The sequence below is a fragment of the Lagopus leucura genome, unplaced genomic scaffold, assembly GCF_019238085.1.
Source record: "Lagopus leucura isolate 7727_CA_CO unplaced genomic scaffold, USGS_WTPT01 Super-Scaffold_100009, whole genome shotgun sequence".
Taxonomy (NCBI): domain Eukaryota; kingdom Metazoa; phylum Chordata; class Aves; order Galliformes; family Phasianidae; genus Lagopus; species Lagopus leucura.
The window spans coordinates 27,791,749-27,813,245 of record NW_024962266.1 but is presented as its reverse complement, the minus strand read 5'-3'; the positions used below and the strand labels follow the sequence as shown (position 1 = coordinate 27,813,245).

General features: G+C 53.6%; 2 protein-coding genes across 2 annotated transcripts in view; both read right to left on the bottom strand.

Moving 5' to 3' along the window:
* Positions 1–1,734, bottom strand: part of SGIP1 (SH3GL interacting endocytic adaptor 1) — a 33,368-nt gene extending 31,634 nt beyond the window's left edge. The window contains exon 1 of the mRNA XM_042873491.1: positions 1,711–1,734. The gene's annotated coding sequence lies outside the window, so the exon portion shown is untranslated. The remainder of the gene's footprint in view (positions 1–1,710) is intronic.
* A 2,737-nt stretch (positions 1,735–4,471) lies between these two features.
* Positions 4,472–14,545, bottom strand: LOC122181069 (cAMP-specific 3',5'-cyclic phosphodiesterase 4B). The gene is made up of 9 exons (XM_042873263.1): positions 14,423–14,545; positions 12,255–12,433; positions 11,913–12,011; positions 11,463–11,627; positions 11,139–11,238; positions 10,320–10,474; positions 10,110–10,232; positions 8,916–9,098; positions 4,472–6,210 (listed from the first exon to the last, which is right to left on the bottom strand). Exons 1-9 carry the CDS (start codon positions 14,505–14,507, stop codon positions 5,845–5,847), a joined length of 1,455 nt encoding a protein of 484 aa, XP_042729197.1. The 5' UTR covers positions 14,508–14,545; the 3' UTR covers positions 4,472–5,844.
* Positions 14,546–21,497: the final 6,952 nt, after the last annotated feature.

Below are 21,497 nucleotides of genomic sequence, written 5' to 3'. Positions count from 1 at the left end.
CAAATACTTTCCCCAAAAGCAGAACCCCTCTCCGTACCCCGTGACGCACTTCCCCTCCCCGTAATCCTATTGCAGCGGGGGGGCTTTAATTGCCGGGTGCTGCTGTCAGCTCGCGGGAGCGCGCACGGAGCGCGGGCCCCCCCCCGCGGCCATTCACGGGGAATCAATGGGTGACGTCACGATCGGCCATCGGCCCCGAGAAGTGCGGGGGGGGGGGCACAGAGCTCCCGCGGCCCCGGGATGCTGCGAACAGCCGATGCCGGCACACGCACGGCTCCACCGCCTCCCCAGGTGGGGCCCTGTCGCGTTGTTTGGGTTTCTTTCCTTCTTTTTTTTGTTTTGCTGCACAACCCCTCGCACCTTGCAGTGGTGCAGACCCCGTGCGCTCGTCCAGCTCACCTAACACCCCCCCCGCCCCCCCAGCACACACTGTGCTCCCCCCAGCTGCACCCCTGGCACAGTCCTGCTGGGAAATGCAGCCTGGGCTGCAATGCAATCCCACTGCACTGTGGTGCTTGGGTGCACCACCATTCAGGGCAGCACTGGATATATTATTTAAAATAAATATATATAATTAAAACATGGGGGGGGGGGGGGGGGGCAAATGATGTTACCTGCAAGCTCTCTGCACATGGAGAAGAGATGCAAGGGGATGCAATGGAGGGGAACACAGTGCAGCAGCAGCAGTCGCCCCCCCAGCTCTTACCTCCCAGCATCACCTGCTCAGGGAGCTCACCCACCTTCTGCCCACATCTCCCCTCTTTAGGTTCTGCTCTCACTGCTCAGAAGCTTGGAGACCAACAGCTGCAGCATCTTTGCCATAATGCTATTGAATAATGGTGGATGCAACCATGGTTGTCCCCGCAGAGCTGTCAGCACTGGCACTGACTGGGGGGGAGGTGCGTCACCATCCCTGGGGGTGCCTGAGAGCCATGGGAACATGGCACTGAGAGACATGGGCAGAGGGGGTGGGCTGGGGGATCTCAGGAGGCTTTTCCAATCTCAGAGACTTTAGATGCACAGCCAGCCCCCACAAGACCCATCTCTGGGGGGTGCACAACTATGGGCTGCATGTGAGCACACACAGAGCTGCAGCCGCCCTGGGATGAGGCTGGAGGCAGTGGGTGAATCAGAGCCTCACACCAGCACAGCACCGCAAGGTGCCCCCAGCGCCGGCTGAGGGATTTGCTAAATAAAGCCCAAATCCATCAGCCTCATCCTGCCAAGAGCACAGCCCTGCAAATCCCAGCATTAAGGCATCCTCAGTAAGATGATGACAGACACACAGGCCTGTCCTGGCTGTCCCATTACCAAATCACAACAAGACATCACAGTGCCAAGAAGCTGGGGCAGTTCTCCCAGTGGGAGCAAAGCAAGGAGAGGCTGATCCCCCCAGCAGTCCCAGGAGAGCTCCCACTGTCACACAGGGCTGGACTCAGTCACCTCAGAGGCTTTTTCTAATCTCAGTGATTCCACAGCTCCCTGCTCCCTCCCTGCTGGCCCCTCGCAGCAAGCACTGCTCCCTTCTGCTCCGTCAGCTTCACTCCATCCATCCCCACTCTCCCCGTGCACAAAGAGCCGCAGGGCCCCTTCCGTCCCACTGAGCAAAGGGAGCAGCAGGGAGCCAACCCCAGCTGTGCCACTGCCAGGCCCACACAGAGCAACGAGCGCACACTGCAGAGCAGCCACGCAGCACATCCCAGCATTCACCTTCTTCCACTCCCACCTCCTCTTCCTCCCTGCAGCACAGCAGCTCAGCAATCCACTGCTAAGCGGGGCCAAGCTGCACAGCTGCAGCTCTTCATCCTAAATACTGCCCTGTGCCTCAACTGGGCACAGCTGTGATCCCATGCTCCGGGTTTTTGTTAGGAAGAAGAAATGCTAAAAAATTCCCCATGCAAAAGGAATGCTGGGGGGTTGTGAGCAGTGCTGCACACCTGTGCTCCCAAAGGCTGCTGGCCCATTTGAGGGCTGTATCACAGAGAGCATCAACCCCTACAGCATGTTTGGGGTGGGATGGGGCTGAGACACACAAGAACCTTCAGATCCCACCTTGTTCATTGCTGGCCCCAGTGCTCTGTGTCAGGGTGGGCAGCAGGGGCTCAGCAGTACTTAAGGGGCTGGGTTTCAACTAGAGAAGCCATGGGAGCAGTGCAGGCTGTGGGAGTTCCAAGGGAACAGTGTGTGCTGAGATGCTGCTACTTTGAAGCTGTGAGCAGTGCTGCGGGCGCCCAGGGCAGACCCAGCAGTGCCCTCCCTGCCCTGGGCTGTTTGCTTGTTTTTTTTGGCTGAAGAATGAGGATATGGGGGAAAAAAAAAAAAAGCTTTCTTTGAATAATGTTGGAAATCTTCTTGCAGCTCCTGGTGTGTGCTGCCAGCTTAAGGGCACATGTTAGGGGTGGCAGAGAGCTGCAGGCAGGTCCTGTTTGGTGATGCAGGGTGAGGTGGCAGCCTGTAAGTGCTGCAGGTGATCGTGTCCTGGGTTGGATGGCACTGCCTGTGTGCTCCATGCACACTGCCACAGGCAGAACAAAGCCACCAGCTGTGGTGGAGCCCTGCAGGGAGCAGACAGAGCCATGCAGGGAAATGGCAGTACAATAGGAAGAAAATCAAATGGGTCCCAAAGCGAGCACCCTGGGGATCCAGGCAGCCTGGAGCCACTGCCTCCAGCTGTGTGAGGATCCAGCTGTGCAAGGCCCTGGCTGTGCTCAGGCTGCAGCCAGCCAGGATCCAGCTGTGCATGGCTTTAGCTGCACAGGCATCCAGCTGCATGTGGCTCCAGCAGTGCTGGCTCCCATTGCACAGATCCCTGCTGCCTGTCTTCGTGGCACGTGCCCCTTTGTGCACATCCCCGCTGTGTGCGCGGCGCCGTGCAGCGGTTTGGGCTCGGCAGATGGAGCTGTACAGCTGTGCACGGCTGTGTGCACAGAGCAGGCTGAGCTTCGGCTGCTGCGTGGAAGGGGAAGCACAGCATGGGGAGCCCCAGGGTGACACGGCCCATGCTTTGCAAAAATGGGACCCGAGCAAAATTGGTGACCCCTTCCCTGCCCCTCAGAGCAGATCCGAACTGTAGATGCGTTACATGCTGAGATGCAGCAGGACGTGCCCAAAACATGGCATGTTGCACCCAAAGTGCTGCCAGCAGCTGAGCAGCTCTGCAATAAAGGCACATTTTTGGGGGTGCTCCTACTGCTGGTGCACAGCTCCAGCCAGCCTGATGCCATGGGACCTGCATCCCTGTGCCCTGCCATGCAGTGAGCAGCACCGTGCTGCACTGTTCAGGTGAGAAATGTATCGCTGCTCAGCAGAAGAAACCTACAGCTTCCTCAAAGCTGTTCTGCTGAAACAGGGACTGTGCTGCACACCCAACCACAACCCCACCGCCAGGCTGAGCTGCATTCCCTGCTTGCACAGTTGCACACGACAGCTGCACACCATGGTCACACAGCCAATTGCATGCATTCCTGCATCCCAGGGTACAGCTGGGAGCAGGCAGAGCACCATCCCTGCATGCCACCCATGGAAACAGCCAACACTGTGCATCTGCTGCATGCCTGATGCTGAAAGAAGCCATACAGCTGCAGGGGCTAGCAGGAACCTGGGGCCAGCAGCGTGCAGCCAGCACATGGCCTCATCCTCGAGGAGAGGATGCAGAGTGCCATCACCTGGCTGGGGAATCCCCCTAGCTGAGGTCTGGGGTTGGTTCTGTGGCAGTGCTGCTGGAGCAGAGCAGGGAAGGATGCTGCTGCTGCAGCACAGAGCATGGCGGCTGCGCTCGCTGCGCTCATGGTGATGCCACTGCCAGAAGTGGGTCAGTGGGAAGGGAAAAAATAAACCTGGGGGGGTTGAGGAAGGGAGAGGCAGCACAGAACGCACCGCAGCCCTCCCTCCCCCAGCGCTGCTTCGTGTTCCTTCAGCTGTGGGTTGGGAGCTTTGCTGGGCTCATCGAAGGCAGAGGATAAATCGGGCAGAAAGGAAAAATCGGTCTCAGCAGCAGCAGCGGTGGTGCCTGGGGGGCACAGCCACAGCACGGGGCACAGCTGCAGGGATGCGGGGACAGGATGTGGCCCTGCGCTCAGCTCCACCGCCCGCTGCCGGCCCGGCCCCACGCAGCAGCAGGGCGTGCTGTTCCTGGAAGACCGCTGGTTGTTTCAATTGCGTTGGGTACGGCCGGGACATGAAAGCCACCGCCGGGCTGCGGTGCGCTGCGGCATCGCCTTCCTGTCTGCAGCGCCTTCCTGGCGCCGCTGCCGCTGGGCAGGGACAGCACTGAGCGGGGAGCAGCCATCCCGTGGGCATCCCCTCGGCCTGTGCCACGTCCCAGCCACCCCGTGCCGTGTTTCAGACACCCTGTTCCACATCCCAGCCTTCCCGTGCCACGTGCCGGCCGCCCTACGCTGTGACCCAACCTCCCCGTGCCATACCTGCAGTCCAGCCCTCACTGAACAAACAACGCTGTGAGCAGCCCTGGGACAGGGTCATGCATTCATTTATTCACTTCATATAAAAATCTCTTAAGAATGCATCTGAACACAATATATAATACTATAACATACGTTGTTGTGAAACTTTTGAAAACAAGAAAATAACCACCTGGAACAATGCAGTGTTCGACAGACATACACACCCATTGATCATGCACAACTGTGCTATTGTCATTAACTAGTTGTCACGAGTTGGACCAGAAGCTCAAAACGTATGTTACAAACCGAGTGGCACCGCTCGCCGTGCCCAACGGCGTCGTCAGGAGGAGTTTCACAGCACAATTATTACATCAGTTCACATTTTTGTCATAGAGGTTCACATTGGGTTGTCGGGAGGCTGGGGCAGGACGCGGCCACCTCCGCCCCGTCCCCTGGGTTGCGTATGTCTCTTCAGCTGTGTTCAGGTTTTGTACTTTATGCAATACAAAAGGTTACGAGAAAACAAAAACAAAAACAAAAAAAGGAAAAATAAAAGGCAACTCTTATTCCGAGTCTTCTACACAATTAACATCGCCGCCGACAGGCAATGCTAATTCATATAAATTAATAACTTACAAAACATTACAGTATATACATTACGTAATAAATACACTGTTATAAACAGTAATGGAGGTGTTAGAGCTCAAGGCAGTGCGGGAGGAGGAGGACGGTGGGCCTAAACGAAGGGAAGGCGGAACACGAAGGTGTTTGCGTGCCACTGTGCCGCAGCCACCCCAGGCAGAGGGGCAGGCAACGAGGGGGGCCTTCAGAAGACTAATTAAAAGTGCCGTAATGCAAAAACAGAGGGAATCCCTTCTCTTAGTCTGGAAAAGTGATTAACTGCAATAAAGTGACAGGTATTGCCCGCGGAAAAAGGAAGACTGCTTCTTGTAACAGGAAGAATCAAAAAGGATCCGTCGGTTCCCGAACACTCGGTGCCGCTGCTCACACTGAACTCCGTGTATCGAACAGATCTCGAAAAGACATGAGGGCGTTTACAAAGAAGGCACACAGGTCTGCAGACAGGCGGTGGGGCGGGCAGGTTCTACACGCAGAGTTATGGATCAGTAGTTTCTATCAGCCCGGCGGGTTGGAGTCCCGGAGCGAACAGTGCGCAATCTCTCCGCCGCGCGCTGGGCCGCTCGGTGTTGGCGCCCGCAGCCCCAGGCCACGCGGCGCCCGCAGCTCGCGCAGCCACCCCAGCATCACTCACGGCGTTTCCTGAGCCATTGTTCAGCACGGAGCCCCGACGGCCCCACGGACCCGGAGATCCGTCAGCCAATGTCAGGCACAGGCCCAAGGCCCAGGCTGCAGGCGAGTCCCACCAGACCGCTTGCGTGCTCGTTAAGCGTTTCCAATCCACTTACACAGGCGCAGGGCATTATGTGTCAACGGGAGACGTGTCCTCTGTCACAATTTCTATGTTCGCCTCCCGCTGCACGTCCTCCTGCCCCGGGCTGCCCGTGCACAGCATCTTCGTGCTGTGGAAGTAGCCGATGCTCTCGCCTTCCCTCTCGGGCCCGTCCGAATCCTCCTCCTCCAAGGTCAGCTCAAACTGGAACTTCTCCATCAGGCCGGGGCAGTCCTGGCCCCGCTCCTCCAGTGGGGGTGAGGGGCTCTGTGGGATCATGCTCTGGTACCAGTTCCTGTTGTCCTCCAGAGTGTCCAGGATGTCCTGTGCGTCCGGCTGCACCAGGTCAGCCCATGTCTCCCACAGCGGGTGCACGATGTAGTCAATGAACCCGACCTGCAAAACATGGGAACACGCTTAGGGAAGGGAAATGCACTGAGACGGCTGTCTGAAAAGTTAAAATGATATTAATGCATGAGTTTACGGGCTGAACGCCTGCCTAGGTGCAAGATCTGAACAGCAGGAGTGCTACACCTGGGGAGGAAAAAGAGCACGCATCAGGGTAGGTCAGAGGCCGAACTGCTGGAAAGGAGCTCTGCAGAGAAGGACCTGCGGGTCCTGGTTGACCAACAGATGGCCAACAGTTGGCCATGAGGCAGCAGTGTGTCCTGGTGGCCAAGAGGACCACTGGCACTGGGGGTGCATTGCCCAAAGTGTAGTTAGCAGGTGTGGGAGGTGCTCCTACCTTCTGCTCTGCACTGGGGAGGCACAGCTGGAGCACTGTGCCCAGTGTGGGGCTGTCCAGTTCAGGCCAGACAGGGAACTGCTGGAGAGCCCAGTGGAACGTGCAGAGATGGTGGAGGCCTGGAGCACTTCCTGATGGGGACAGGCTGAGAGCCCCGGGGCTGTGAGCATGGGAAGGAGAAGCTGAGGGGAATCTGATCAGTGCTGATCAGATCAACGCTTGCGCAGAACCAAGCCCTGTGTGAAAGGTAAACTGAAAGCAGGAGGCACCTGGAACTCCAAGATGAAGCTGCCGCACCTGTCCCTGGCTGAAAGATTCTGAATGTCCCTGTGGGTGCCTCCTCCTGCCCAGTGAATCAACCACTGCTGTGCAGGGGACAGGGTAAGTTACCGCTCCGAAGGCGGAGTAGCCCCAAAGTCCCTGCAGAAATGACACCTAATGAGCATTGGTCAGTCCAGCCTGGTCGAGATTTCCTTTCCTATCCCTTCATTTTGGAAAGAGCGCAGGAAGAAGGGGAGGCAGTCCACCAAGTTCTGCTCCTGTATCCAGGCGGGCTGCCCAAGCCCCCAGTGGTGACGTGCCGGGGTGGAAGCGGTGCGGCCGTCAGCCCATCCGCTCGCAGGCGCGTAGGCACTGAGCTCAATCATGTTTCAATTGTCTGAGTAAGAGGACGTACGTCCAGGATGGAGAAAACTGAATGGCCATAAAGAGGATTGAAATTCTTCCGTCTTGGCAGAGTGTGTCACTTCTCTCCTCACTGCTGGACGACATTTCAGCGCAGCAGGAAAATGGCTCTCAGAGGGGCCAGGCTCAACGCGCAGATGTTTGCTTTGGAATCACACATGCCTCCTTCAGACACAACAGGATGTCAATAGAACCATTAACATTCAATTGTAACATACTGGGAAGGCAGCTTAAACGAAAAGGTGATGAAAATTTCCTGCAGCACAGGAGATCCGGAGCACTTTTAGAGTGACAAAGATCCCAACCGGTGAGCCGATGGCCACCCGGCATGGCCTGGGGGAGCACAGCTCGGGACTGACCGCCTCACACAGCGCTGTCATTTCTTTGCACAAACAGCTCCGATGGCAGAGCAGCTTCCAGCCCGATCCTAAAGTGTTCTGATGTAAAGAGGAACACCAGAGCTCGGTCACACTCGCACGCTGTCTGCCCTTGGGTTCTCTGTTTCACCCCGGGATGGAAATGCCACTTCCCCCTCTCCTTTGCATTCGTTGGTAGTTCGGTAGTGGCCATTTCGTGCAACTCCTTTTGCAAAGCAAAAATGCCATTTTGAAACCTCTGTGAAGCATGTATGTGAACCACAGAATTAACTGGAGCTCACACGCGGAGCACATGGGCATTTGCTTGCCAAGCCTGGCTGAAGGATTCATTTCTTGTTAGGTTAACAAATAAGACAGATTTTTCCAACAAAATCACCATGCGGTCCAGTGAATAGTTTTGAAACTGCCTGGCTTAGCCCAAGAGGACATTTGGAAATAATTATCATCGATTTTGTTACTTATTCAAACTGAAAAACCTTGATGATGGCTTGCTCAAGTCCTTCCAAAACAACAACTGGGACAGCATTATATGAAGACTGGAGTACGTTCTGGCCAACGTAAAACTCCGGCTTTGTTTCTGCCTAACCAGGTGAAACACTGTGGCCTGTGCTCTGCAGGTCAGATCTAAGTTGACTTTGAAATCATCATATGAATCAGAACCAGGGATGAAACAGAAATACAGAGAAAATACAAGAAAAACCCAAGTTCTTTTTAAGACCTGCACTGATTTAAATATCTACACTTGGACTTCACAATACAGAGGCTCCACTGAGCTGAGCTGGCCGATTCATGCACTGCAAAATCATTCCACACGAGGCCAAAAGCAACCAAAATTTGGGCCCTGTTGGAGTCCTGGGTGAAGCCCCCCTTGGGGCTGCTCGTATCTCTGCCATCAGAGGGACAGGCATTGCCATTTCTAATGTGGGGTGCAGTACCAGTAGGATTAGGAGGTGCTAATTAAGAGCCAGGAAGGAGGCTGTGGGGTGTGAAGACGTAAGAGACCCAAAAAGATCAGGATCACACTCCTCCAGCCCGGGGAACAAAAGGAGAACAGCTCACTCTGGAAACTGGGACACAAACAGGGCAAGATAAGCATGTGTGTGGGGAGTGTGGGGACGCCAAGGAGTGAGAAGGGAGCCCACAGCCTGGCTGCAGGGCTGTAGGACCTTCAGGCACAGCTGGGCGTCAATGAGAACCAGCCCTCAGAGCAGCTGGCCCTTTGCCTAGTTGTGTTAGAGAGAGCAGATGAGCTCTGTCTCTGAGGCAATACCGCCGTGTGGCTCCGGGCCAATTACCTGTGATTTTTCCACCGACGCTGTGTGTTTGTCACACATGGGGCTGATTTCCATTCCCCTTTCCCTCTCTTTGTCTCCCTGCTGGAAGAACTCCTCCATGATTCTGTCCGTCCACTGCCGGTACAGCTCCAGGGACTTTGTGGGATTACTCAAGTCTGCACAATGTACCATGTTTCGGAGAACCTGCAATTACATTCATCAGAAAACTCATAAAATCCAATGGAAAAAGAGGACGGCTTCAAGCTGTATCTGCTTGCTCAATTCAGAACACTTAACCACGAGGCTCTTTGATTATGCAATTTGGTACAGAAATGTTAGCACCCTACGATCCCTGTGCATGGGTCCTGCAGCTGCAGCGGTGCAGCGCGCTCTGCGTGTTCCAGATGTCTCAGAACTTACACCGGGTGCAGCAGCAGCAACACTGGTGACATCACAGAGGTTTGTTTTTGAATGCAGGTGCTTCCCGCCATTCAAAGGGTATTTTCAGGCTCTGACATGGTTAAATGCTGCTGCTTTAGTCAATGAGTAACATCCCTTTCACGCACACAGCCGGGTGCCTGACTAACTGCGGCCACGGGGACTCGGTGCAGGGAGGTGCTCTAATGTCAACAGAAATGTGAGAGGGTTTTCTTGTTCTAAGCTGGCCAGCAAAGTGGGGAGACAGCAGTGTACCTCGTCCTACATGTGAAGCATATAACCCCTCCCAGAGCTGCCTTGTCATGTCTGTAAGGTGAGGATTAGATCCTGGAGAGAGCAGTGTGCATCATTAGCTTCAACCCAGCTTAAGAGCTGCTTCAGCTACGGAGTTACAAACTGAGCTCCTGCAATCGTGCTATACCTCTTTGTTAGGACAAAGAAAGGAGAGAAAGCAGCAGGGAACTTCACAAGCCCTCAAATACTCAGGCGAACAGATCAACCTCAGAGGCACAAGCATGCTTGCAGCTGCCTGCTCCAAGAGTTAAACAGCTAATTCCTTCCACAGAAAAGACATGAGACTCCCCCCCACACACACCCAACTGTTTGTGGTGCAGAGCCTACAGGAGGCCTACAGCTCCTGCATGATGGCTGACATCTGGGTCAGCCTCTTTGCTATATCTAGATCATCTGGAAGCAACAGCAAGAACAGGAACGTGGTTTCCTTGGTACTGAACAAGACAGGCAAGGTGCTTCCGTCCTGCAGGAACTCTGCTGTACCTGTATCCTGTCCGTGTAGTTGTCTAGCAGGAGCACTCCTGAACTGGTCACCTTCTTAGTTTCCACCATCGTCTTCAGATCTGCCAGCAGGCTCATGTGCTTGGACATATCTGTTGCCAATACCTTCATGGAAGAGAAAACACAACCTCAGTGAGGGCGGCCGGGCAGAGAAGCCTGTATGTGAAGAGCAGCAGTGTGCCAGGGCCCTACCATGTCGATCACCATCTTCCTGAGCGTCTGCCGCTGCTTCTTGGTCAGGTTCTGGAAGATGTCGCAGTGCTCCTCCTGCAGCAGTTTGAAGCCCACTGCCAGGTGGTGGTTCTCCAGGACGGACTCGTCGTTGTACATCAGCGCCAGCTCGGAATCTGCCAAAACAGCACAAACATGGATTCAGTTTGCATGCAGTGTGGGACTCCACAGCGAGCGCTGGGCACTGCGATGTTTGTCTGCGAAGAAACAGAGAAGTTTCCTTTTTTGTATCATATAGTCCAAGAGCATGTAGCTCTGACCACATGTGTACAGAACACCAACAGCCCTTTGCTTAGCCCTAGTGAGCCAAACAGCATCCAGCTGACTTAGTTACAGGCTTTGGAAGCACTGACAGCAGAAAGCATGGATCCTGCACACGCGCTTTCCAAAAAAGAACAATGCCCATCCTTTGGAACCAAAACACATGCTTAGCCTGTTGCAGAATACAACATGAACCACAATATTTAGCTCTATTGTTGTCAATAGCAACAGCATCGCCAGTCTTCTGTTAATGACGAAATTTGGAAGATTTATTATGCCTTATCAAGTGATAATCACAAGACTCAAGGCCGCTTTGCAAATTATACTACAATAGCTTCCTTTGTTTCGATAGGAATTCCACTTATCCTGTCGCTCCATTTCCAAACGTAGAACTCATTTGCTGCACAGTGTTTTGAGAAAGCACCGTGGTCTGAAAGTCACAGTTTGGCCCCTGCTGTAATGGAAAACGTACTCTGAGTTTGCAGATGAAGCCGTGATTGTATTTGAAACAAAACTCACTTGTGTTAATCAGAAACTGGTTGGAGACACCGGGGTGATCCACGTCGTGAATCGCGGCTGCAAAAATAGCGGCGAGGATTTCCAAGTCGGTGAAGACAGCCTATGGAGGAAATGGGGATCTGTGAGAGAAGCCCATCACCACTTTGGGGTGCCCACTTACAGAAACAAACCCTCTCTGCTTTTTGAATCACTTTTAGGAGGACGAGGCTTGTATAAGTAAGCCATTTGCTCAAAAGAGAGGCTGACATGCAAGCACGCACTCCTTACGATGAAATAGAGATTACAGATGGCTGGGCACAGAGCTCAGCTCAAAGCAGAACTCACATCCAGTGCAGGGGTGGAGAGGAGAACGTGGGTGGACTGGGCAACATCAGCAGCATGCAGGCTGTTGTGGTACGCCACGTCCGAATGGTAGTGGTCTTCCAATGTCATCATGTACGTCACAAAGGTGTCTGATGAGATCTTGAATGTCTTCAGTAGATCTCGCTCCTGCATAAGAGATGTCAAAAGTATCTTAGAATCATAGAATCATAGCATGGCCTGGGTTGAAAAGGAGCACGATGCTCATCTCATTCCAACCCCCTGCTGTGTGCAGGTCGCCAACCAGCAGCCCAGGCTGCCCAGAGCCACATCCAGCCTGGCCTGCACATCCATCCTCCAGGGATGGGGCATCCACAACTGCCTGTACACAGGGATGTCACAGTGCACCTGGTGGTGTAACAGGGAGCCACCGGGTATTAAACCAGTGCTGTGAAAGGACAGAAAACCACGCACCTGAAATATGGCGTACATGATGCAGGTGAGCGGCCTGTTGTGGGAATACCTGGCAACATTAAATATGTTCAGACCCCACTTATTCAGATCTTCCAGCTCCTTTGGAAAAGACACAAAGAGAACAGTTAAAATGTTTCTCGAGACGTGTCTGCATGTTTCCCTCCCACCAAAGCGTTTTGTTTTCCTGTCTGTGGTAGTCAAGACAGTTCATAAGCACCAGTGATTCCTGCAGTACAGGAACACGGGGCAGCTGTGAAGTGCTGATGTTAGAGCACCTGTACGAGGAGGCCACGTGCTCCAAGATCACACCAATTCTCCACGAACCATATCAATCTGATGTACCTTGGCCAGATGGTCTTCCTTTTCTGTTTTCACACCAAATCGTGAGATGCTGGTATTATTTAAGCTTGAACTATGCATTAATTTTTTCACTCCGCTGATCTGGGTCATGAGCTGCTGCTTTTTCTTCTTCTCTCTGTCCTTCTGCGTGGGAGAAGGAATCTCCACATCATTCTGCTTGTCTGCAACGAAGAAAGGTGAAAGAAATCAGCACCATTTGCAGGAACACTGTGTGAGCACTCTGTGCTGCCCCTCACATCACCCCTTACTTTGATCATTAATACAGAATCACAGCATCATTAAGGTTGAAAAGCCCTCCTCCACCCCCAGCCCACCCCATGCCCACTGCCCACGTCCCTCAGTGCCACATCCCCACGGCTCTGCACACCCCCAGGGATGCTGACCCCCCACCCCTGGGCAGCTGTGCGGTGCTGAGCGCCCTTTGGGTGAAGAGATTTCTCCTAACATCCAAGCTGGCCCTTCCCTCGAACTTTGTGAATTCCAAAAAGAATCCTTTTGATGCATACAACATCCTTATGAACAGTGCAGGGGAGAATCTGAGGAGTACAGACTAGGGAAAATCCTTAGAGAAAGATAGAGCTACACTCTATATTGTTATTCAGTGCTCAGTGCAAAATAACACTTAGGAAAATAGGGTAATTACCCTTAAACCTTTAATTAGTGTTTCCATAATGCCTCCCAGTTAGCGGGTCACGTTCATGGCCCATCAAAGGGCACATGTGGATTTCTGTGCCCGAGGCACTGCTCTGCAGAGGCTGAGCTCCTGCCCATGCCCATGGCAGGGCCCAGTGACAAACCCAACCTCTCACACCCTTGGCCAAGTGACGGCGTTGGGGCTGCCCAACTGCTGTCAGCCTCAGCTCATTTAATGAAGCCAAGCAACTGAACACAGATATGCCATTTGGTTTTAGCATCCATGAGCTATCCTCATTTCACAAATGCTGCTTGGATGCATTTCCAAGGTCTCTTCCATCCCAAGCCATACTATGATTCTATGATTTCTCCTTTTTTGTCCAACCTCTTCTACACCGTGCATTCCTTTCATTTTTAAACCACGTTTTAAGGGAAAAATAAAAAAGCAAACTCATAAAAAAAGTGACAGCACAACTTCCTAAAAGAGCTTTAGGATCCATTTGAAAGCTCTGATAATTTCTCTCCGAAATTTCACTCAGAAGTGCCCTGCTGCTGGCAGTGAGGCTGCCCTGCTCTTCTTCCCTGTATTTGTTTCTGCTCTGGATGTCGCCATTAAGCTGAGCAACAGGAGAGGAGCAGTGGATTCCTACAAAGCAGCTCCAGACTCTTACATGGATTATTCATGATGAGCCCTAAATGCACGTGGCAGCTCCAGTTGCAACTGGCTACTGAAATCACTTTAAAATCCCTTAATGGAAATAATGGTGTGTCATAGAGGGAAGGCATTCTGGGCCATGATGACTGTGGGGCGTGAGCTCCCTGAGGATGTGGGCACAGTGTTCAGGCCAATGGAAATACGTGCTCAGTGGGGCCCCAGCATCAAGCTGCTGCTTAAGAGCAACTGAGCACCTATTTGGGAACTGTTTGAAACCACAGTAAACTGTATTTTTTGTAAAAGATGGGCTTTGTAAACACAGAGGAAGTAAACGCTTCTCAGAACACTTAAATGTTTAATTTGTTCGTGTCGGTCGTCCTGGAAGCTCCTACAAAAGGAATGTCATGCGAAATGCTGTGCGTATCTTTGAGGTGGGCTCAGATTTCCAGTGCAAAATGAGCACGTAAGCACAGAGTAATAAAACTCCTGGGTTGACCTTGCCTGTCCAAGCCCCTGGCTCTGAGGGTGGGGGATGCAGTTTTATGAGGCAGAAGGTGCAAAGATGAGTGCGTGCAGCTGGGCTCGGGTGGCTTTGTCCTTCACATAAGGTCACCACAAAAAGCAAACATTGCACAACGTGGCCGACAGCAGCTCGGTTCAGCCCAACCAGAGAGATCTTTCCATCTGGAAAGGGAATCCCTCTGCGCAGAGCGCCAGGCTAGCGCTGCATCCTTCTCCTCCCCATCTCCGTTTGGAAAGCAGAAAATCAAAGCCTTCCAGTAATGCTGTGTGCTGAGATGTGGCTTCAAAAGGAGGCAGAGGCAGGGGCTGCCCCAGGGGCCGGAGCCCAGGCACTGCTTACCCAGGAAGGTGTTGGAGATGTACTCGGACACCTGGTTGCCGGAGCGGCTCATCTCGGAGAGGTGCGTCAGCTCGCGGTTCAGCATCCTCTTGAACTGGAGGGAGGGAGAAACACAAACATAGGAATGGGAGTTTTATGAATGCTTTCACACGGCTTCAACTCCACAGCAAGCAAACGGACAAGCAAGAGGTGAAAAATAAAATTACAGAGAGATATGAAACGGAATCAGAGCCATTCAGCTTCACCGAGATTCCCCGCAGCACCAGCGCGGCTACCTACTTCTGTTCAGTACGCAAAAACTGCAACATGAATTTCCTCCACAGACAGACATTATTTTCACTGCCAGAAATGAGATGCCTCAGGTAACCTCTCTGAGAGACCCACGTCTGGTACTGGATTCTATTTCCACCTCCTTTTGTTCTCAGCTCCATTACATAAGTTTGCTCCATTTTGCGATGCGGCTGCATGTGTTCCAAAGAGAAAAGCAAAGATGCCACGAATCTCAGCTCTGCCTGCATCACTGCAGAGAGACGCAGTGCTCTCCCAGCTGCACCCATACACTGCCCTCCATTTGCTAATTGCATGCTTCAGTTGCAGCAACATTTCACCCTACAGAAGTGAATTCCCAAAGGGGAGAAGCAACTCGCATCCACGTACGCCGCATGCACCGCACACACACACCGTGTGGGAATAACCATCCCAACGGCCCCATTCCCTCCCAGGGGCTTTCCCTGAGGAAAACAGCACAAAAACAGGCACCAAGGACCCGGCAGGATCCAACCCACCTTAATGTAACCCCAAGACACGGACAACAAAGCGTTGGCTTCAGGCATTTTGGAACACCCCGCGCCGCAGCCCTCGCTCAGGTCCTTACGGAGACGTCACCGGCGAGACGGGAGCGCCGGCAGCCGGCAGCAGTCAGCGGGCACTGAGCCCCCGCAGCCCCCAGCGCCCGGAACGCGGTGAACGCCGCACAGCCGCTGGAGCCCAGCCCGGCACCGCATCTCTGCAGCGTGGGTGGGTTCTCTTTACAGAGAATCCCGACCGCGGGGCCGCTCGGGGAGGCGGCGGCGAATCCATGCGCGTGCGGCGAGGCCGTGTGCCGCGGTGGGTGATCGGCGATGGGAGGGGGGCGGGGTGGATGGGTGGCCCCGAGGGGAGCGGGGGGGGGATCCTGCGCAACCCACGGCCCCGCGGAGCGGCCCCACAGCCATCTTTGGGAGGAGGGTAAGATGGAGGAAGCGATGCGCGCCCAAGCGAGGCGCAGCACTCAGCCCTCTCCTCTCCGTTCTGCTTTCTGTGCTTTTTTTTCCCCCCTATCTTCATTGCAGAGGGTTGCCAGGCGAGTGTTCAGAGGGGATTTTCAAAGCGTTGACACCATGCATGCGATTGCTGTTTTTCCCCCCCGTGGCAAAGAGGCAAAATGCAGCAGTGCAGCAAAACGCACCTTTACAAACTGGGAGCACTTCTCAATGTGGAAACGCAAACTAGAGATAAGCCAGTACCTGCAATTACGTTGTGCAATCACAATGCAAGATTTCAAGAAATCCTCTCACTAGGACTCCTTCCCAACCCAAATCCTGTGATTTATCATTGCGCTGCTATGACAAATCCAAATGTGCTGCAGCCCCACTGCTGCTGCGTGACACTGATCCCAGCATGGCATCCCTGATGGCAGAAACGTCATTGCCTGTCACAGAGATGCAGGAAGGACCTTTTTCACTTTTTCCCTTGAGCCACAGCAGCTTGGGGTGATTCTGGCACAAGCCAGCATCTGTGCTGCCTTCTTATCTGAAAAAAAAAGCACTTCTTGCATTCTGAGCTGCACTTTCCTCGTTAAACGCTAAATGCAGCATGGCCAGCGCTCAGGTTTGCATCCCACAGTATCTTAGGGACCCCTGCATTGCACACGCTTCCCTTGGCAATAACAATAAACGGATGGGAGCTGTGCTGGGGTGGCACACAGCCTTGACCCCAAACTTCCATCCCTTGTTGACCAAGGACAATCATCTTTTCCCCAACTCTGCGATGGAGTCAGGGAGGTCCTCCTCCTGTCCCTCCAATGCACGAGGACAAAGGTGAGCAGCTGATGCCACCTGCACTTGCTGCCCACACAGACCCAGGGTGGGCAAAACTCACAAAAATGGGGTGGGATGGTGCTGCTGGGACACAGGGGAGATCCGAGCCTGCTGTTCCCCCAGTGAAACGTTGTTGGGGTCACAAGCCCAGCCAGCCATGTGCCCACACCAATGGCAAGCATGTGTTGAAGGACTCACAGAACCACACAGCCATAGAACGGTGAGGTTGGACAGGATCTCCATGCCCATCCACGGGCTGGGTGCCCCCACCAGCTCAGGCTGCCCAGCAAAGTGGCACCAGTTGGGTTTCTCATGCATTCCCCTTTGTGCTTTGTAGGGCTTGGTGCAATTTGCCATCTGAGAGATGTGGGCACATAACAGCGGGATTGATTAAAGACATGAAAAACTGCATGCACAGATTGATGTGCAAACCTCCACAGCAATTCCTTGTTCAATCAATCTGACTGCAAAGAAAGAGCAGGTTGTCTGCACTGCGGGATGCCAACTGCTCTGCCACAGAGCAAGCAGCAGCCTCACTTCTTTGGGAGTGAATCTAGCACGCTTCAAGAGCTTGGGCACGGCTGCAGAACACGCTCCAGCATGCACCTGCACAGGGAGGGGATGTGCAGCTGCTGCAGGGCCTGGGGCTTCCTTCCATTTAGGGATGTGGTCGGTGGGCATGGTGGGGATAGGATGGTGGTTGGACCTGGTGATCTTAGAGGCCTTTTCCAACCTTAGTGATTCTGTGATTCCGTGATCCCCTTTGTCCCAGCTCTGACCACACACACAATACTTGCACAACTAAGTGGAACAAACCCCAACCCAGTGGGCACCACACACCCATGGGCACGCCTGCCCCTATGCTGGGTGACAGAGGTGGAGCCAGCTGCAGGGTTGTGTGAGAAAACGCCATCCTCCTGCAGGTGGTTTTCCTGTTCCACATGCTCTGAAGTAACAGCAGGAGCCATCTGAACAAAATTAGACCTCCAGAAATTGGATCATCCTTTGATTACAGCAGCGACCATCCCTCACGAGCTGTCTCCAGCTTCCCACTGCTGTGCGTGGGGGAACATCCCCTGTGACGGCTCCAGAGTCCCACAAATGCACACCCAGTCTGAGCCTTACCGTGCAGCCCCAGCAGCAGCCCTGCTGTTATTCGTGGCCCTGTGTCCCCCCGAGCACAGCACAGCAGTGCTCCTGGTGCTGCACAGCCAGGACAAGGCAGGAGGATGTGCCCGCTGCTGATGTCAGCCCTCTGAATCCAGCGTGTGCCAGCTGAGTCTCCCCGAGGCCAGGAGCCCTCATTTAAAGACTGTAAGTGAGCTGCATGCATTTGCAGGAGGGTAAATGCAAGATAAAAGCAGTGCGAAGGTGCTGCGGGGCTCCAGCCCGGAGCGGCTGGGGGAGTGGGACCCACCCCACACTTTGATGGAGGAATCTCACTGCACATCTCCAGAGAGTCCCAATGTTTACAAACCCTGCTCCCGACGACCCACCCTTCTGACGCAAACCTCACATCCCCCGCGCTTGGAAATCCCTCCGACCAGAGGAGCTGTGCCACGAGGGCAATGCAAGCCTTTGATTTCCATGCAGACACAGCCGGGCTCAGCCCTTGTCCATGTGCTCAGCCCCATTGCTGTGGGGCACAGCTGAGACCAGCAGCGCTGCCGTGTGCCCTGTGTGCCTGAGGACAAGTGCAATGGTTGCAGCCAACAATCAGCCATTAAAAGGATCAACTGCTTTTGCAACTCTTTCTAGCTCTCGTTTCCTAAAACAATATAGCTTTCAATGCGCTAGAAACTATTTTTAATGAGATACAAACTGCTATTTGCTTTTTGTTTTCGGTTGTTGCTTTTTTTTTTATTTTCCCTTCAGCTTATTTTTTTAAACCCAAAAGTAAACACACGGTTATGAAATCTCCCACTTCACATCAAAGGGGAGTTGATTTATAGAGGCGTTCAAAGGGAGACTTTAAAGGAGCAACGTCACGACCAACTTGTTGGCTTTGTGCTATTAGGATAATTGAAAAATCCGCAGCCTAAATGTTGATAAATAAATAGCACGTTGCCATAAATCAGCATGCGGCTGCTCATGAAAGCAACAGCACCTATCTGATGCAGACAGTGCAACATTCAGGTTTGCCATGCAGAGCTCAGCGTTTGCCTGCGAGCAGCAGACCCCCCCGGGAGGCACACACCTATGCAGTGCAGTGCTTAGGAGGGGATGGGATGGGACCTGAGCACCAGCGCTACCAGCGGGACCTTTCCAGCTCATTTCCAGAGAAATGAGACTGAAATATGCAGATTGAATAGGAAAAGCTCCCTGTGCCAAGTGCTGCGAGCTAATCCTGCTGGAGCCATGGCTGAACCTCCGGCCATAAGGGAACACGGGGGAACTGGGGAGCCAGGAACCCCCTCAGCCTGCAGCCAGGCCTTGGTCAGGTCCAACATGTCTCAGCACACCGGGGCTCCCCATGCTGTCCTGCTTGGCAGCAGTCGGCCCCTGCCTGGGACCAACATTCGGACTGACACAATGGATGGCAGATGGCAGATGGCCGCTGCGGTGTGCGCTGGGCTGCGGCACTGAGGCTGGACCCGACCTGCAGCTCCTCTGCAACCCCAGGGTGGTTTCAGCTTCATCAAACAGAGCTGTGGGCATCCCCCCTCCTGGCGGTGCCCGAGGCTGTGGTGGGCCCTGGGCAGCCTGAGCTGGTGGGGGCACCCGGCCCAGGGGTGGGGTGGGGGGCTTTGGGGTCCCTTCCAAGCCAGCCATTCTGGGATTCCATGGTTCTGCGATCCTTAAGGTCCTTTGAAACCAACCACCTGGGATTTTGGGATCCTATGAAGTGCTCTCCTACTTCCTAACATGTCTCCTTAAGCCAACAGAAGATACACAGCTATACCCGGAGTCTACACACTCCATGACTGCATTCGATCTCCACGTCCTCTCCCCAGAAGGCACCAGAATGCCTTCTTCCAAGCCCAGCACCGCCGGTCCCACACCGCCAAGCCCAGCACCACGGCTTCAGCCCTGCTCTGCCCTTCCCCTCCACCTACCAAGAAGACAGCCGATAAAACCAGGAATGAGCAAAAACCACTTCTGCAAAATCGTTCTTACCAGCTGGAGCAAATGTTTGTCGTGTGGCAAGTGAAAGAAAATTGAGGAAGAGCTGAGGAGCAGCAGCCCAAGCTGAGGGCCAGGGGCGAGGAAGCACCAGCAAAATTAAAAGCTGCAGCAGCTTGTTTGTTGACACAAACTTGATTAAAGAAAGCACAGATGCAGCTGACAACATCTGCGGCCGTGGGAGCAGATAGCACTCCAGCAGCCTGCAGATCTCCAACCAGAATCTTCTGTCAGTCCCACCCATGCAAACCACACGGATGAAGCCTCGAGTGCCAGAGGAAGCCGAGCAGCTTCGTAAGAGCAGCCCACAAAGCTGGGGAGCTCCCGGCTCCGTCAGCCACGCGGGCACTGGTGGGCTGGCACCGTGTACCACATGGCACTGCAGGGCTGTGGGGTCTGCAGGGACATCATGGCCATCGGGGACAGCCTGCAGCGAGGGGACAACGAGTGCCTGCACCCCATCCCAGCACTGGGAGGGAAGGGCCTTTATCGCTGAACCAGAGAGCAACGCAATTAAAACCGAGATTTCGTTAATCGTACGAAGCAGCAATTTAAATTTAATTTAAATTTGAGCCGGGCTCTGCAGTCATCACTTAGGCAAATCCAGCTGGGGTTTTACCTGAGTGGGAGAACAGGCTTTAGAAAATTCAAATCACTTTGTGCCCCGAGATGACTTTTCAGGGATGCTCACAGCAACGCGGAACGCCGGCAGCTTCCACCAGACCAGCCAGGAGCTCTGGCCCCTCATCCTGCAGCACGGCGTCCCTCCAAGGAGGGGTGCCCACATGCAGATGAGCCCAATGCAGGCATCGGAATGCGCTCATTAATGGAAATGCATTCAAATGAAAACTCCTCCTCACGCAGAGATAGGCAAACGGCTTGCAGTGTTTTTTACACTGCGTTTGCCCAGCTGTGCTCCGACAGCAGCAAGGTGAGGCACCCCTCATTTGTTTGCTTTAAACACGGAGCGAAGGCTTTCATCAGGGAAATCTCTGCTGCTGGGAGCTCTGACAGACAAGCTCTCCACAGCGTGTTTTGGCTTTGGTAACACAACTTCTTCCAATTAAGTTTCACTTAGAGGAGATGTCCTGCTCGCCAGTACGCTCCCTGCAAGCAGTGGTTCTGCACCCGGGTGAAAAACGAGGAGCTGGGGGTTGTGCTGCGACAAGGGCATAAAATCACAGAATCTGCAAGGTTGGAAAAGACCTCTAGGATCACCGAGTCCAGCCCCAGCCCATCCCACTGCCCACTGCCCGCATCCCTACAGACGATGACCCCAAGTGGTCCCTTCCAACCTCGCCCATTCTGCATTCTGTGAAGCGGTCCGCAGCACCGGGGCTGGGATGTGAACTGCTCTGGGATGAAATTCCACTTGTGCCCCTTGGCAGCCCACCCCACACCAAGCAATGCCCCTCTGGTACCTCTGCTGTCCTCGCCTCGCTTCCTGAGGTCACCGCTGCGAACTGTTAGTCACCTCCTGCCTGCCCTCACATCGTGATTCATGTTGAACCTGCCTTGGAGCTATTATTTATTTAAGCCCCACCCTAATGTGTTATAACGTAGAAGTCTGAGAATGCAAAACTTAAACAGCCAAATACAAGCAGAAAACGCTACAGGATGAGCTAGGGAGCCATGGGCCCTGCTGTGTCCTGACAGATGGTGGAACTTGGGAAGATGGAATGGAGCAAAATTCAGCTCTCAAATATATATGCATGTATTTTTAATATATACATGTATTTTTGAATCATTTTATCCAAGGTATCTTGGAATGAACAGCCCTCAGGGCAAGACCAAAGTAGCAGTCTGCCAAATAAGCCTATATGTGGCCCACTGTTGTGACATATTTCATACAACCAGAGCGATTTATTGCAAAA